The sequence below is a fragment of the Puma concolor genome, chromosome D1 (assembly GCF_028749965.1).
Source record: "Puma concolor isolate L17-30 chromosome D1, mPumCon1.1.hap2, whole genome shotgun sequence".
Taxonomy (NCBI): Eukaryota; Metazoa; Chordata; class Mammalia; order Carnivora; family Felidae; genus Puma; species Puma concolor.
In genome coordinates, this window is record NC_141676.1 from 13,157,724 (window position 1) to 13,175,638 (window position 17,915).

Sequence of the window (17,915 nt, forward strand, 5' to 3'; positions counted from 1 at the left end):
CCCAAGGGCAGACAGGAACCTGAGCTAACCAGAAACGGAGAGGGGCAATGAGTAGATGGGGGTGTCGGCAGTGATGACCCACAGAGCCCCCAAGGGTCTCCACAGAGCCCATTCTTGGCCAAATCCCTCTTTTCTGGACCCCCAACTTGCACCGAGGCCCAATGAGCTCCCCTGAAGAAGTCCCCAAAAGGGGGAGCGATTGAGAGTCTCTGGGGCCTAGTGCCACTCCCTGCCCTGTCCCTCCACCTCTCATGCGCCTGCCCCCACCCTCTCCAGCTCACCTCCTCAAACTTCTTGGCTTTGTACTGGTCGGCCCCCTTGAGGAAGTTCAGCAGGATGATGTCACAGAGGACGGTCCCCTGGAGGAAGAGGCAGGGCGGATTCAGTGGGGCTGCCCCGCGAGGGGAGGAGCGGGCTGGCAGGAAGCCGCAGTGGGCACGATTGCCCTCAGGCAGACAGCAGGCCAGGGGCCGGGAGGAGTCCTCCAAAGACACCTGACTGATGTTTCCACTTGGAAAAATGTCCAGGGGCTTGGCAGAATGTCTTCATCACCTGAATCTCCAGTTCCTGGCAGTGACCCCAGACCAAAATGCAGGGAGAGGACTTGATGGGAGAAGCGGAGGGTGAGGGGGTAGGAGTCCCTGGGAGCAGGGCTCTGTTCCTTAGGTCTGTGGACTCCTGGAGTCTCCTCCCTCACCTTCACGGTGGGGAACAGGAGCTCTGAACCAAGTCTGTCCCTCCCACAAACGGGGAGGTAATGAGCTCTCCGTGACTGGACATGTTCACTCAGGACTGAACCAGTCTGGGGGTGGGGGACAGTCCCCTTGCCAGACTGAAGCATCTGGCAAGAGGTCAGGCTTTACATTTAGGCAGAAGCAGGGCTTACCTGGGCCACCCCCCCCCCCCCCCCCGCCATCCCCAGCTGGAGCCCCACCTTGACTGGCTTCCTGTCTGAGCCTGGAGGGGCTAAACTCACCACTCCCACAGAGGTGAAGGCTGCCACAGAGCTGATGATGGTGGGGATGATGTTGAACTTGCCAGCCTGCATGCACAAAGATCCAGGCGAGTGGGCAGAGGGTCAGGTACGAGGTCCTGAGGCCTGAGACCGAACGTGGACTCGCAGCCAGAGAGAGCCCATGGGTGGAGGGTTCTTGGAGGACCAGCAGGCCCCAGCCCTTCATGCCCCAGCCCAGGCAAAGAGACTACAGATGTGACTAGCTGAGGCTCTCAGAGCTGGTCAGTGGCAGGACCTTGCCCCCCCGCCCCGCCCCGCCCCCAGCAGAGGAGGCTCTTCGGGGCCCAAGACCCGTCTGGGTTTCCTCCCCTGTGCCCCGCCGTCACCCCAGCCCGAGGACTCACATTCCCGTACACCAGCACGTCAAAGCGGATGCCAAAAGCCTTCAGGAGTGTGCGGTATTCGCTGCCATTCTCCAGCTTGTAGTACTTGGCGAACCTGGAGGCCAGAGGCGGCAGGTGGGTCGCCCTGGGGACTCCTACCTGAACCTTCAGAGTCCCCTGGAGCCTACAATCTGTGCTTACTGAGCGACTCTTATCGATGGTTTTGCTGGACGCCTGCCACCGTCCTCCCTGTGTGGTTAGCTGGCCCTCTGCACAGACGTCATCTTCGGGGCTTGTTACAAAGGCAGATTCCCAGCCCTCCCCCAAACCTGTGGAATCAGCATCTCTGTGGGTGGGGCCCGGGACTCTGCCTTTTTAAATGATATCCAGAGATGATTCTCATGTGTATGAAAGTCTGAGCTGTGCTGGACTCCACGCGTCTTCAGTTTTACTTGTTTGGGTATCTCAGGGCCCAGCTCGCAGCAGATGCTCCCCTCCCATAGGCTTGTCAGCCTCCTTGGGCTCAAAGCCTGGCTCTGCCACTTATCGGCTGTGCAACCTGGGGCCAGTTCCTTAACCCCTCTGAGACTCAAGTTCCTCCATTATTATTGGTCATAATATAGAAGTCCTGCTTCCCAGGGGTGCTGTGAGAATTGAATGGAACCCCACACCCAGGGCGTCTAGAACAGTGCCTGGAACACAGTATGCAGGCAGGAGATATTTGCCGCTGTTGGCTGTTATTATTGCTGAAGAAATACATTCGCATTTATAGAGAGGCTTTAAAAAGCCCTTTCAGACACCTTGTCTCCTTCTACCCTCGTCACAGACCTGCTGGGTAGGGACGTGACTGCTCTGTTTTTCAAGCGAGGCTCTGAGGGGGGTGAAGTAGCCCAAGTTCAGGACTATATCCTCTACACCTTCTCTTCCCGGGCTGCTGGGTGCCAGGAACCTTGCTGGGGACAGGTAAGAATGATCACCTTCAAAACGGTGGCCCCGAGCACCTCACTGTGAAGATGCCCCGGGAGGTGAAGGGACTGCCTGTGGCTTCACAGTCAGTAAGCAGGTGAACTGCATTTGTTTAAAGCCGGTTGATCCTCCCCCCGCCCCCTGACCCCCTCCCCACGCCCTGCCCATGCTAGGCAAAACCCTAGTGTCAGCAAAGTGTAATCTCTTAACCCACGGCAGTAAAATGGGCTCCTGATACCGGTGTCCCAGGAAAACGGTGAGGGTCAAGGGAGATGATGGAGTGAAGGGGCTCAGAAAACCCATAGGTGTGTGGGCCTGACACGGGTCCGATTTGGTGCAGCAGCTGTGTCCCCGTCAGTGTTTCTTTTTCTCTTTCTTTCTTTCCTTCTTTTATCTTTTAATATTTTTATTTTATTTTTGAAAGAAAGAGAGAGGGACAGAGCATGAGCAGGGGAGGGGGCAGAGAGGGAGGGAGACACAGAACCCAAAGCAGCCTCCAGGCTCTGAGCTGTCAGCACAGAGCCCGACGCGGGGCTTGAACCCACGAACCATGAGATCATGACCTGAGCCCAAGTGGGAAGCCCAGCAGACTGAGCCACCCCGGCACCCCTCCCCTTCAGTGTTTCTGATCCCCACAGGTTCCCAGGCCTCTCCCAGCAGAAAGAGGAGTCTTGAGAAACTCCTTCCTCAAAGGGGTTTCCCGGACTGCTGTGCCGCCCCTCCCACGGCTGTTTGCATTTGAATCTGTACAGCGGGGAGAGTAAAATGCTCAGCCAAGTGCTGAGACAACAGAGGGATCACGGGTTTGGGAACAAGATCATCTTGGGGAAGAGTCATCTAAACTTATGTCAGCCACTGTCTGCTCTGGCTGTGAGGAATTTTGGAGTTAGGCAGAAAGGGGTCCGAAGCTCCACTCCATGTTGGCAGCTTGGCCTTTTATGTGATCCAGCCCTCAGGGTTTCACTTTTCATGTCTAGGAAGAGGGGGTGCTCATGTCCCCCTTGCAGATCTGTTAGTGACAGGGGTAAACACGGAGACCCGTCCTTTGGGACAGGCACTGTCTCGACACTTGTCGCCATCTCTGGGTTGGACACTCTGCCCTTCTCTGCAGGGCCTGGGAGCCTGGTCTGCAGAGACTGCCTCGGCCAAGCTCCCTACCCTCTGGTTCCAGGTGGGTGCAGCCGTGGGAGGCATCCACAGGCCATCAGAGGAAGAAGGGGTGAACTGGGTCCGGAAGGAATCTGGGCCCCACGTTTCCCATGGGGAAACAGCCAGCCAGTGTGTGTGTGTGTGTGTGTGTGTGTGTGTGTGTGTGTGTCCCCACATGGTGCACCTGTTGCCCCGGACTGAAAAGTAGGCTGAAACCTAGCCAGTGAGGGGAAGCTTCCCCAGGGAGCCTGACCTGGGAACGTGTGTCCTGTGGACTCCACAGCCAAAAGGGGAGGCAGGGGAGGGCAGGATGATCTTCTGGAGACAGAGACCCAGAGTGAAAATGGGAGTGGCCCCAGGAAGGAGGCTGAGAGGAGCCCAAAGACCTAACCCTAAGAAGCAGTCTTGGAGGATGGGGACAGAGGGGAGGGGCTGGACCCACCTCCAAGATATGATAAGATATGGTCTGGGTGGCGGCGGAGGGCTTCACAGACCAGGCAGAAGGGAGTGGACCAGGCCGCACCAGCAGGAGGGGGGATGCAAAATAGACCCCAGAAAGGAAGTCACTCTTATGATGACGAGGAGGTCCAAGAATACAGTGGTCCAAGGAGGCCTCTCAGGAGATTTTAAAGAAGTCCAGAAAAGAAGCATCTGGAATGGACAGAGGCTCCAGGAAGTCCTCACTGTGGCTTTCAGGTTGGCCTGAGAAAAAGTGTAGACCATCACCTTCTCCACTCCTGTTAACTGAATACCAGAAAATATGCAAATCTCTTAAGACAAGTATCTCATGCAGTTAATCTCATGAAGAAGGGGCGAGGACCCATTTGTAGATGGGGAGACAGAGGAGGAGGTGACCTGCCTGAGCCGGGATTCCAATCTCTGCCCTTAATCCTGAATGTGCTGCCTCCGAGCTCTAGGTGGCCAGTAAGGACAGAAGCAGACCTGGAGCCAGATCTCAAAGCCCGTCTGTATTCTGTGTTCTGCTCACATCCCTGGAGAGCTCAGGCACCTGCTGTCCACGGGGACTGGGCTGGGGTGGGACTGTGGGTCACAGGTGTTTGGGGCAGGGCAGAGGCTGGCACTGCGCTCCTGAAGTCTGCATTCCCAGCCTGAGGCTACCATCATGAAAAATGCTCTCACATTGACTCGGAGAACAAAAAGTCAGCATCCTGGGCACTGCGTTCAAAGCGAGGGCTGGCTAAATTTATCTTGGGAAGGAATGTGAAGGAACAGGGAGAAAAACCAAAGCGGACTTGGTTTTTCTCCAGCACCTGCCTTCCAAGAGGCAATACGTATGATAAGATCATTATCTCACCAACCACCCACCCTCGGAGGCGGGTTGGCAGGGACTGGTTCTCTTCCTGGGTAGGAGGGAGGAAGCACGGTGCTCAGGGAGGGAGGGCCCAGGCTAAAAGCAGGGAAGGGCCCGGGAGTCCTGACTTCTGCTCTCGAGTGTGGCCGGTGAGTGTCACGGCATCTGGCCCAGCCCTGTGGCACCAGGGTCTGGGGTGTCTTCTCTCTTGGCATGTGGCTGGACCATATTGCCCGCCCTCTTGCATCGAACTAAGGCGGGGGCCTTGGCTACTTCTTGCCAATGGAATGTGAATGGAAGTGAAGTCTGCCAAATGTGGGCTGAGGTGTGTTGGAACATCGTACCTTGTTTATCCTCTCTTTCCTCATGGCCGGCCACTGGGGAACTAGGGGTGAACTCAGGCCCTAGGGGAGACTGATTCAAGAGGTGACAGGAGCCCAGCTGCCCGAACAACTGCGCTGACCCAGTGTGAACTGTGCCATGGGCAGTAAACAAACATTTGTGTGAAGCCTCCAAGCTGAGGGGGTGTTTGTTACGGCAGTTAGCAATATTTACCCTGACTGTTACAAACATCCATAATTTTCTAGCTGAGAGACCTGGGGTTCAGGGAGGAGAAGTTACCCACCAAAGAACGAAGAGTGAGTTAAAATTGGGGAGTTTTGGGGGTGCCTGGGTGGCTCAGTCAGTTAAGCATCGACTTCGACTCGGATCATGATCTCACGGTTGGTGAGTTCGAGCCCCACATGGGGCTCTCCGCTCTCAGGGCTGAGTCTGCTTCAGATCCTGTCTCCCTCCCCACCCCCAAATAAATAAACATTAAAAAAAATGGGGGAGGTTTTCAAGAGTAGCCAGGGAGAGAGCAAATTCCAATGATGCCACATGGCTAGGATTTTCCCCTCCAAGAGTCTTGGAGGTCTGGGCGTGGTTCTGTGGCCTTTGACTAATTTTTCCACCCTGGACAAGCGGAAACCTCTCTGAGCTTTCTTCCTCAACCGAGCGGTGAGAACAGAAAGAGCCACGGGGAGGACGGAAAAGTGCCTAAAGCTTGTCCCTTTCCTTTCATATCCTAGGATCATGATACATGAAACAGTATCTATCCTGGAGAGAGTCCTACCAGTGGGAAGAACGGCCAGCATGTGCTGAGTGCTTACTATGTGCCCGGCACTGTGCCAAGTGAATGACACTTACTAGCGCATTGAATACTCAACCCCGTGGAATCGTGCACTGCTGCTCTTCCCATTTTACAGATGAGGAACCAGGATCACACAGGTTGAGCAATTTGTGTAAGGTCCCCAAACCACCAGTCGGTGAGCGAACCTGGGATTCAAACTCAGGCAGTCCAGTGCCACAGCCCACACTCGTAGCCAGCATTCTAGACTGTTCTTTTTGCTGCCTGACTTCTGTGAGATCCTGGCCAATTGCTTTCAGTTCTCCAGCGGGGGACCTTCTGTGTTGGGAAGGTGGGTCTCTCGACCCAGAGCCAATGACCCAGAGTCACTGGCTGGGAGCAGAACAGGAAGCACATGCCGGCCATGCAGTGTTGGGAGAGGGATGCCTAGCTTCCTTGTCTGTAAAGGGGATGGGCTGAGCTACACCGTGCACGGCCCTGATTTCTCCCAAATCCTCCGATTCCTACCTCTGCAGCTTTGGTTTTCTCGGCTGGGAAATGCGGCTGGCGAGAGCGATGCCACCAACACCCAGCCGGGCCCAGTCCGCCTTCCTCACCTACTGGCAGATGCTCCCTCGGTGCCAGGCACCAGAAGTAACAGCCATACCACCCTGCCTGCCTTCCTGAGCCACCTCATAGACACGGACTTCTTGCCTCTGCCCATGCTGTTCCCCTCCCCTCCCTTCCCACCTTGCAAACTCCTATTCATCCACTAGGGCCCAGCAGATATTTAGAGCACACCTACCCTTGGCCAGGCACTGCGCTAGGCACTGCTGATACCTTGGCCAGCTCTGCTCTCCTCACAGGGAGAGAAATACTAACAGCCACACATTCCCATAAGTAGCTAAAGTCCGACATCGGGGCTGAAAAGGAGAGAGCACCATTCGGAGAGCTCATCGAGTGAAGAGCTAGACTGGAGAGTCAAGGAAGGCTCTGTGCGAAGCGACATTAAAGCTGCGACCCGGAAGGAGAGGTGAGACGTGAGCAGGCCAGAGGCTGAGGCAGCTGTCCTGGCTGAGGGAACCGCAAGCCCTCTCGCGCGTCTCTTCCCGAGTCCACACTCGGGGACCTCACGCTTGTAGCTTCGAGTTGACAAGGGAGGCGTATTTACACCGCAGAGATGGGCAGACGCGGGGAATCCGGTGTCTCCTTTTTCTCCAGAGCTGCTTTGTCAGCGTGGGGCGGGGCCTGTAACTGTAACGAGCTACCTGTCTTGCCTCTGCCCGGCCCCGGGGTCTCTGCCTCAGCACCTGCTGCCCCAGACTGTGGTTGACAGTTAGGACTCGGAGGCAGACCCCACGCTCCGCCGTTGCCCAAGGGCCTACCAAGTGCAGTTGTCGCTGGTTCCCCAGATTCCTGGCATCCCACAGACTCAGTTTAGCCACGTCGGCCTCCGGTTTCCCCCTCCTGACTCGGCCTCTCGGAACGCTCCCGTTCTTTAGGTGGTGCTGCTCGAAGGTGGCAGCATCGGGCTGTTTGTCTCCCAAATAGAAAACATTTAGATGTGGCAGGTGGCTGGGTGGGAGAGTAGGTGCTGTCGGTGGGAACCAGCCCCTGTGGAGGAGAAGCGGGGACAACAGCAGAGACGTCATATGTGCGGAGTGCTTCGTCCTGCCGAGCGCTGGGGCCGAGGCTTCCACACTACCTGCCTCCCCGACACCTCACGGCCGCCCGGTGCTCTGGCCGTCGGTGGAAGGGCTTTGAAACGACACCGTCCTGGGCTGGCACCGCGGCTCCCAATTAGCCCTCATCAGCTGAGGGAAAGTCCCTCACCTGGGTGCGTCTCAGTCTCCCCAGATGTGAAACAGAGGTGCCGGCAGGTGCTATGGGCTTGTTACGGAGGATTCTGTGAGCTGCTGGGCGTGAGGCACAGGGCTTTCGGGGAACATCATCCCGTGATCATCGGGCTGGAGAGAAGAACGGCCGCTCTGTTCCTGCTCCTGGGCCTGCCGGGGGCGCAGACGGGATCTGAGCTCGAATGCCCCCCCTTGCCGCTCCCCCGGGACAGGGCCCAGAAAGGAGACTTCGTGGCGGCCTTGGGGTGGCGCAAGGACTTGCTAAGCTGGTGCCCTGTGAAAACAGCTGCTGGGGAGAGAGAGCGCGGCTGGGGCCGGCAAGGAGAGAATGGAGCTGGACGCCTGAGGCCACTGCGCCCGGAAGGGGCAGGGAGCCTGGGGGGCGGCCAGGCCCGGGCTGCAGCTGTTGGGGTCGGGAGGGTGTGTGCGCGCGCACGTGATCCCTCATGCCGCGAGCAGCGATGGATAAAGAATGAGTAAGTAGAAACATCAATTACCGTAATAAATCATTTGTCAGATGTGCTTCTGCTGGGCAGGGTTGAAAGTACGTTCCGATGAGACAGGTCCATAAATAACAGTGCACGCTTCAGCAGCCCGACCTTCCAAAGCCTCTCCCCAGACACCCACAGGCACTGGTTCAGACTTCTAGAGCCTGAAGGGGCCTTATCACCTTTGAACAGCCCATTTCACAGAAGAAGAAACTGAGGCCCCCAGAGGGCTGAGACTTGCTGACGATCACACTGAGCATCTGGGGGGTCAGGGAGCCTCAACCACAGCCTGCAGGCCTCCTGCCTCACCCCCCACCCCCGGGGGGCTCTCTCTGCTTCACCTCTGCTTCACCTTCATTATTCTTGGCTCGCTCCGGCACAAAAGATTTGTCGTATAAAACATTTTGTTATTTGGGTTCAGGTTTGTATCATTTCCATTTGACCGTAGGAACTGGTCTCGTTCACGTTTGTATGAGCCACAAAGCCTGATATAATCTGGAATTGGAAGAGATTTTCAGAGCCCTCCCCTCGTTAGCCACAAGAGGCTGGCCACCGCTGCCCGCTCCCGGGATCCCCCCAGAGAGGCGAAACTCGCTGCCTTCAGAAGCAGCCCAGTTCCAGCCTCGGGTGGCTCCAGCTCTTAGAAACGCTTCTCCACGCTGGGCTGACATTTGCACCAGTCGGCAGTCAATAACCGTCTGCTGAATGGAGAAGGGTTTTATCACAATGTACAAATCCCTTGGAAGCTCTCAGACATCTGTTTAGAAACGATCCCATGGAGTGATGGAGATTCCTTCCTAAAGCAGGGACACGTAACTGTCACAGCCGCAGAAAAAATAGCAGCAAACTTGCGGGATCCGGGTTGGACTTGTAAGGGAAAACTAGGGCCCGGAATGTGAGTTTCCAAGTGAAGGAAGTGGTGTTCCCAGCAAAGCTTTTGCCTGGTGAGAAGCAGTTTTGCCAGCTGAAATACACTTTTACAGTTGATTTTATACTGATAGGAAAATATCTCCTGGCAGACTCACTGCATGGAGGGGGGGTGGGCAACATCCTTGGAGCTGGGACGCCTTCCCTTAGCGAAGACCCCCAAGCCATACTTACTTACTCATATTCTCGGAGCCTAATCAGCTTCAGGGGCGGACATTTAAACAATGGTTTGTTGTTGATCTTTTTACACATTACTATTAATTCATCTTTGATGAGGCAGGGAAAGATCAACGGACACACAGTTGGAAGAAGTACCTACCTGAGAGCCAGGTGGCTAGCCGTCTGTTCTGGGAGTAATCTTTGTAGCCTCAGTTTCCTCATCTGTCAAATGGGGGTAACCGTACGGTCCTACCGGGATACTTGTGGTTACCAGCACAGGCTCTGGAGGCTGTCAGAATTTGAAATCCAGTCCAGCAGTATTTGCTGTGTGGCCTTGGGCAGATAATGAAACCTCTGAGCTTTCAGTTTCCAGCTATAAAATTCTTCAGAGTTGATGAGATAATCCACAAAGAGCACTTGCTAAGTCCCTGGCTCACTGGGTAAGCGCTCAGTGAGGGTTAGCCATTATATTCTACAATAAAGTTGGTTGTTGTGTGGATAGGGTAGACAGGAACGTTATACAAGGCTGTAAAAATTCAGGATCGCTCCAGTGGCCTCTCTCCCACTTCCAGCTAAACAAAGGGAAGAGGAAAATGGATCATGGAGAATTCAAGCAAAATACACCCCCGTCGAAGGGGCCTTCGAGTGTCTCTGGGGAGATGACGGAAATGGCTGCTTTTAACACATGGCTTTTGGAAGGAGAAAAATCCAGATTGCAGAAAGAATGATCAAAGCCAAGGGCACACTTTCGATTCTGTCTCTGTCGATTGGCCTAAGATCTTGCTGATCCGCACGTTTCGGCGTGGAAACAGAGCAGAGCAGGTGCCAGATTTCCGAGCTTCGTGGGTACATTTCCAACACGAAGCGATCACTAGAAACACCTACCGCATGAGGAACATCTCGCAGCTGAACAAGTGTTTTTTGTCCCAGACACCAAGAGAGGAAATCCAAAACCGCCTTGCCTTTTAGTCGCAAAGCTGTCTTAGCAGCGCTCGGGGTGGGGGGGGTGGGGGGGGAGAAATGCGAATCAGACGCTGCTGAATGCAGGCCCTTGCTTCTCTCCCATCATCCCGGCCATCGCTGCTGGGTGTCTCTCTTCTGGTTGCTTCCTTGTTGCAAACGATTTGAAGGTGGCAGGTGTGCTAGGGGCACTGGCTGTAGATCAGGTCCCTGGGTTTGGGCCCCGATGCACCTCTTCTTTAAGCTGTGTGACCTGGGGCAAGTGTCTACTGTTGGGGGGGGGGTGTGGGCGTGAGCTGTGAATCCTGACAAAATAGGTGTGAAAAGGCTTTGCAAACTTAACTCTGGGGGGCTCTTCTTCTGAGGTCTGGGGATGGGCTTTTTAAAGATCTTCAAAGTCCTAGAATCTCTGCACAGAAACGCAGAGAAAAAGCACTGGAGGGAAGCTCACCAAACTGTCCAGGACATTAACTTCCTGTAAGGGGAGCAAAACTGGAGGAGTGAAAGGGAGTGTCTACATATCGCTTGGATGTATTATTCTGAGGATGCATTTCTATCTTATTTGTGGAAATAAGGTGTTCCTTTTTTTTTTTTTTTTTTTTAAAGAAAATGCCTGTCTATGAACAGGTGCATCTTATGGAGCATTTGCTCCATGGGCTCCTCAGGGGCATATGAGGATTAGAGACCTCCCTGTGTTCATGGAGGACACCCCTGATCCACACTCCTGCCTCGGGCATCCTCAGTCCGTGGTTTGGGTTCTGGCTTCGGGTGGAGCCTGGCGGGGTCACAACTCCTGTCCTGACAGCGGTGTCCCCAGGTGTCAGTCACTGCTTCCTGCCCTCGCCCCTTCAGACCCGGGCAGTCACCGGCGTCCGGGTACTGGCCCCAGGCTCTGCGCTATCCTTTGCGGTTTTCCTACACCCTGCCCACACCTTTGAAACAGTCCCTTTATTAAACTCTCCTCAAATTACCCAGTTTGCATGTGCCATCTGTTTCCTGCTGGGACCCTGACTGCTATAGTATTTTTAATCCGTCTTTGTAACCATCTCTGCCCATATACTCATGCGCACTCATGTACATTCCCTGACAGCGTGTTCACACACACACACACACACACACACACACACACACACACTCACGGGCACGCTCAGGCACACAGTGCACTTACACACTCACCCGCAGACTCACACTCATCCCCTAACAAACACACCCACTCCCTCAAAACCTTACCCAATACTCACATTCACATGCGACCCGGTCTGCCTGCTCCCAGCACTCTGGTTAAAATCCTGCTCTGGTGCACCGAGGGTCCACCTGGGATGCAGGGACCTGGCCCTTGTCTACACCGCTGCCACTGGGGTGCCTGTCACCTGCACACCACTACACCGGTGACTCTCGCCAGTTCTTATTTTTGGAAATGCTGTACTTCGTCCACTACGAATCCGGATGGACCCACCGATGGCAACTCTCAATGTACTTGGAAAGAGGCTTCATAAAAATACCACATTAAAGAGGCACCTGGAGTGTTCAGCCATACAGAATAGACAGAGGAGTAAAAATAAAATCGTTCCACCAAGTTTCAGGTAGGGACAGATGGCAACCTCAGGAGATCACACAAACAAAGATTAATTTAGATGGACGGCACCACGTACTTTGGGTAGAAGTCGAAGGGAGACACATTCTGGCTCAATACGAGGTCACCTTTCCAATAACTGGAGCTGTCAATGAGGGACAGGCCATCTTGTGAGGCGGCCCCACGTCTGGGGCCGTGTTACAGCGAGACTGATAGTGGAGTTGGGACAAATGACCTCTCAGGCTCCTTAAGGTGTTCCTGTAGCCTTGGGCAAGTCACTTCCCCTCTGAAATTTCCACTTCCTCATCTGTAAAAAGGCCCCCTCAGTCTAGGGGTCTCCCAGGGGTCCTCATTGGCTATACATTCTCTCAATCTCTGATCCTACAGAAGAAGAGCGGCAAGAAGGAGGGGGAGGGAATTTGGAAAGGAGCTGCAGAAGTAATTAGTGATGGAAATGCGAATCTCTAGCTGCCTCTCGTCTGAGTTTGCAGATTAAAACAAGGCTGACTCTTGGCTGAATGATTCCATTCCCTCCAGAGCGAATGGCAACCGTAGGACGTTGAAAAAAAAAATCTGGCCTGTGTTAGAGACGGAGCAGCAGGTGAATTTGTTTGGGGGACAAAAGGCCAGACCCTGAATTGTGCCTCCAGCAGCCCCTAGTCCCTTTAGCCTCTGTGGACCTCAGATTCTTTGTTTAAGTGAGGATGAAAATGTCAAGCACACAAGCATGTTTTCCGGAGGGTTAACACATAGGAATGTCCGTAGCTTTCGTGAATGCATGGAAATCAGCTGAGAAAATAGGTTTGTGTCCAGGCTTCCACGCTTCCTGGTTGTGTGGCCTTGGGAAACTTATTTCAGGCTGCAAGCCTTTGTTTTCTCACCTGTGAAGTGGGGATATGGTGGCACCTACATCACAGAGCGTTGTGCCAAACAACGTATCGTGCTGGGGGATGAGGAGCTTTGTGGTTCTTAGTTTTCCCGTGTCAGACACCCAAGTGTGGCCTGTGCCGAACTGGGCTGTGACCCTTAGCCTCTTATCAGAGGGCGGTCTGTGGCCTCCCCCGATGTGGGCGCTTGCTTAGCTTAGCCTTGGGGGTCCGTGTGGTGCCAGTAGCTTGAAGGGAACATGAGGGCAGTGGGTGGGCACCCGGGGGGAGGGGTTTGGGGGATCTTGGGCGGAGCCCTGTGTCTGTCACAGTCCCCAGATATTCCCCCACGCCAGAGCTATTCTTTGGGCCCCCTTGGAAACTCTTCTAAACTACAGGGGTTGAATTGAGCAGCTTCGCCCCTTCATACTCTGGCCTAGGAGCCTTCGGTGAGGCGGTTAGTTACCTGGGGTCCACACCTCTCACACAGCTCCCCGTAGGCCCCTGCAGGGGTTAGGCTCACAGGGTTCTTGGAGATCCTGGATCTGTCTGCCCAAATACAATCTAAGCTGATTCTGGACCAGTTCTACCTCGTGTCCTGCTGTGCCGGGCGGGAAGGGGGTGCGGGTGGCAGGGAGGCCATAGCACAATAAACTGGAGATCCAGAATGCCAGACCATTTCTTCTTTAAATGAAACAACTTGTTCTAAAACTGGGGGGGGGGGCACCAGTAGTTGGGGGCTTCATAATACACACATCCTTCACCGGCTCATCTGCCGTGTAAGTTACTAGGAAAACTGAAGTGTTCCCACTGGCCAGGGGGAAGTTATGAAGATGAAAACTTTGCATTTTAGATCCTGAGAATTTTATTAATTACGTTGCTATTTTAAGCCACCATACAAATATCCTTTGTATTGATTTCTGTGTGATGTACCCACTGAATAAATATGCCAATTTCTGCCAGGGAGCCGAACAGTATTTTTAACCTACTTTAAAATATGTGTTGTTTCCTATGGTTTTTTAAAGTTTGGAGTTGATTATGAAAGCACTTTCAATTTTAAAAAATTCTTCTTTCCAGAGAATATACATATATATTTTAAACTATTAAATATAAAGGGTAATGGGATGTAGTTTTAGACGTGGTTTTAGAACTACAAATAAAGGTTAAGAAAAAGGTGAAATGATTACTTTTTCGCTTATCTATGCCATTATGTTGGAAAACACCACTATAACAAAGAAAGTTCGAGTAACCATTCTTTGGACGTGTAACTGAAACCTATTCTGACGTGTACCATTTTCCCTGATCGTTGCCTAGTCAACCCGTTTAGTGTATGACACTGTTGTGTGCAATCAAGGCCCTACCAGAGACCTCAGGATCTTCAAAAGTTAAGGGAAAAAAAAAAAAAAAAACAGCTGAAACTTTTCACCCCTTGCTTACTAGGATCCTCAAGATAATGGCACTATGGCCATTTCACAGATGGGGAAATCAGGTAGGGAGAAGGTCAAGGGCTTCGTCAGGGGCTTTCAGCTGGTTCCAAATAGTTAATTCTGGGTTCTTCTCTTTCCCCCTCTTCCAAATGGAGGTGATGGTGGTGGTGGTGCGTGTCAGGGAGAGGCTCCTTATGTCTCAAGGACATTGGGAGTATGAACCAGATGGTGCTTAAAGGCTGGTTTGAGCCCTTGGTTGGAAAGGCAAGAAAGAACCAACGGCCACCGTGGTTGTTCTTTGGGACCGAGATGAAGATGGACAGAACGGAAATACCTTCTTTCCATCTTGTAACCTGGCACCACTGTTGCCCTTGCTCTGTGGATTGAGAAACCTGAGAAAACTCAGGTGCCCGACAAGGGCTGCCCGGGTGTTCTTGAGGCACACTCCAGCTTCAGAGCCCGAGCTCAGAAGGGCTCAGAATCACAGACCACACCCTCTGGTAGGCCTTGGTCGTGCGGTCTCACTGCTGACCTGGCCGCGCCATCGCCGGTGGTGGCACTTAGAAAGCCTTCTCTGATGTCGAGCTGAAGCCCGGGGCGGGGGGGGGGGGTGGGTGGGGGGTGGGGGGACCATGTGGCCCCCTTTCTTCTCCACATGCGTTGCTGCTGGGGGTGGAACTCTAGAACGGCCCCTGCCTCCTCCTCCTGATGTCCCAGGAGCCCCGGGATTACCTGAAGTTGTAGCCTGGGGAGACGCTGCTCTTCTCGGAAACGCTGTCGAGCCTGGTGAAGGAGTATTTGGGGATGCACTGGTCCCAGGCCCTGTCGAGGTCACACACCCAGCCGATCTTAATGCCGAGGACTCCGCCCTGTGGAAGGGGGCCAGGTGTGAGGAGGCAGGGCTGTCTCCACGGCCTGGGGACAGGGGGTCATGACAGACAGACACGTGATTCTTCCCATTCTCCAGGTGGAGGGAAAGTGGTTCGGCCCGTGCTGTTTCGTAAACAAAGTGCTGCACTCAGGGGTGAGGACCTTTGAGCCCATAAATCCCGTTTTTGTCTTCCGTCCCTTTGGCAGCAGGAAGGATCCATGCGGGCTTTTTCACAGCTCCAACGTGGAGTGTGAAGGCGAGGATGGCAGACTGAGGCTTGGCAGGAAGGGTGAGGGAGGCAAGGCCCCCCGGGACAGGGGTGGGAGACCCTGTTGAGGCACGAAGCCAGTTGCAGACCTGGCATGCCTCCACCAGGTGGCGCTGCCCGGCCACGGCCCCGGGTTCCCGGGACCTCCACCCTCCGCCTGCCAAAGGGCCCCGGGTCCTCCTCTAGGCGCTCACCGTGCTGGCCAGTTTGGCAAAATCCTGCCCTGCGAACTTGACCACGTCCCCCACCCGCAAGATGGGGCAGAAGGGGGCCTTGTCAGGGTGGAAACGGCACGTCTTCATGTCGGCGGCTGTGAGGTTGGGAAGGAGGTTTCCCCTGGGGAGGGAGGAGGAGAGATGAGAAGCAAGGGCCAGGGTTCACACGAAGATGGGCATACACAGCCTCCTCAGAGACCCTCCAGGCCCAGGCAGGGGGGACGGGGACCTGACATCTTGGACACTCGCAGGCTCCGTCACCTCTGTTCCTGGATCCTCCCTGCAACTCCGACGCCCCTCTCTCTGCATCAGAGTTGAGTGTGCCCATGTCTAACATCCCCCAGCACCCAGGCTGGGGCTCCCAGGGGCTAGGAGTCACGCCTGATTTCTCTCGGCACCTCCGTGGTAACTGGCACCGTGCTGCACACGCCCGATGCCCGCTGAGCACCGGCCAAGTGAAGGAGTCAACCAACTCCTAACTAGCTAGCGGGAAGGGACACACCCACTTGGGCTTGATGTGGGAGGAAAGAGGTGGGAACGGGCCCCTCAGGCCCCGAAGGTTGGTGGGATCTGGGTTCCAGGCCCAGGCTGACCTTGTCCCTCACATGCCTGGAGCAGAACTCCCATCTGGGTTCTGAGCCCCGAGGAGGGAGGCTGGCACAGAGACTGGCCCCAGAGCCCTCCCTACTACTTGGTGGTCCAAACCAGCTGGGAGATTGGGAACAGGAGCCCCAGGGAGATGGGGAGACACCATGGGGAGAACCACGCGCAATGGGCTTCTCCACCCCTCTGAAAATGAGCTGAGGGTGGGGTGGGGGGGGGTGCACTGCTTCCTGCTTTAGGGAGGGAGTTGGGACTCACTTCTCAAAGTTGAAGAGGGGGAAACGGATGCTGTTCTTGATGAAAATAGTGAAGTTCTCGGCTTCCATCATGACAGGCCTGTGGGTGAGAACACGGGGGCCTTAGCTTCTTGGGAAGAGACAGGGGAAACAAGGTGCTTTCGCCCAGGGACCACTTTTACTGCTGGACGTTTCCCACCCGGCACCTGGTCTTGGCCTCTCTGGGGCCGAGGGCCAGAGGGAGAGGAGGGTGGCAGGTGAGAAAGGGGGAAGGTGCCATCCTGAGACCACTTCCCGGCCCTGGACTGGACCCCACTGGGGGTGCCCGTGACACCCTCTGCAGGCGCAGGGGTGCAGACAGAGCTCCTCCCCACATTGGCAATGGAGAGCTGGGGTGGGGTCCTCACATTTCCACCGTGTCCACCTCGGTGGGGCACCAGCCCTGGATCTCACAGGTCCGGAGCACAGAGCTGTAGTTCACGCAGCGGCCGGTGAGGATCCCTGTAACGGGAGCCACGAGTGCTGGGGGTCTTTGCCACTCCCTCACCCCCACCCCACCTTTCACCAGGGGACCCCTGCCCCCACACTCAGGGACCCCACAGGTGGAGGGGAGACACAGGGAGGGCAAGGAAGGTGGACCAATGGCACCGGAGCCCTGCTGAGCTCTCTCCCTCCTCTCCTCCTGAGCCCTAGACCAAGCCAGGGGGAGATGAGTCTCCTTGCTCCCCGGTCACGGTGTGCTCTTCCTTGCCTCTGAGGCTTTGCTGCAGCTGTTCCTTCTGTCTAGAATGTTCTTCTCAAAACCCTTCTATGCTGCCAACTCCTTCCCATCCTTCAGGGCCCGTCTAAAATGTCACCGCCTCTAGGAAGCCATGTGGGGCCACCTACCTGGAGCCAATCTCTCTCCCTTCCCCAGTTCCTCCTTGATGGCACTTGCCCCCTCATGGCACACCTCTCTGTCACCACCATCCCCGGGCTGTGGACTCCTCTGGGGGCGGCCCCCACTGGCTCTGGCTCACGTGAGCATCTATAAATGCTGGCAGAATTCCAAGAAACAGGCCAATTCCCATGCTCTCTCCTAGGGTGGACTCTCCCCCATGGGGGATGTGCTGCCCTCCAGGGTCCCACTAACACCCTGGGGTTGTGGGAGGGGGGCGGCGAGGGGAAGGGATGCACTCACCCCCACTCGGGAAGCGCTCAGGCCCACACTGGCCGTCTGATACACAGCGGTACTTCTCCTCGCTCTGTGGGGAGACAGGGCTGCAGGTGGGTGTAGGACCCTGTGCTGGGCCTGGATGAGCCCCTCGGCTCCTGATGCTTCCCCATAACTGGGGGCCTTTGGAGGTGGAGGTCCCAGGACACAGCTCCAAGGCCGGAATTCGGACCTCTGCTCACACCCATATGCCCCTCCCTGCCACTGCTCCCCACCCGCAAAGTTTTCTTCCTTGACCTGCTTCATCCGACCTCTCTTCCTCCCCTCACCTCTGGGCAGAATCCTTGCATCTGGTTTTCAGTAACTATCATCTTGGTGATGATGACAAAGACAGAGGTACCCTTGGTAGGAGAAGGGAGAGAAAAAAAAATGCACCAATG

At 55.1% G+C, this 17,915-nt stretch overlaps 1 protein-coding gene across 2 annotated transcripts in view; it reads right to left on the reverse strand.

The window, feature by feature from the left end:
• P2RX3 (purinergic receptor P2X 3) overlaps positions 1–17,915 on the reverse strand; it is a 29,203-nt gene that overhangs the window by 1,726 nt on the left and 9,562 nt on the right. Inside the window, exons 3-11 of one of the 2 annotated variants that reach the window (XM_086677389.1) lie at positions 17,805–17,876; positions 17,503–17,566; positions 16,730–16,823; positions 16,345–16,422; positions 15,463–15,604; positions 14,862–14,998; positions 1,360–1,453; positions 977–1,042; positions 282–359 (exon numbers count right to left, since the gene is read on the reverse strand). In XM_086677389.1, the coding sequence (XP_086533515.1) occupies positions 282–359; positions 977–1,042; positions 1,360–1,453; positions 14,862–14,998; positions 15,463–15,604; positions 16,345–16,422; positions 16,730–16,823; positions 17,503–17,566; positions 17,805–17,876 (825 nt within the window). Of the gene's footprint in view, positions 1–281; positions 360–976; positions 1,043–1,359; positions 1,454–13,543; positions 14,506–14,861; positions 14,999–15,462; positions 15,605–16,344; positions 16,423–16,729; positions 16,824–17,502; positions 17,567–17,804; positions 17,877–17,915 lie in introns of those variants that run through there. The other variant, XM_086677390.1, reaches the window with a different exon arrangement.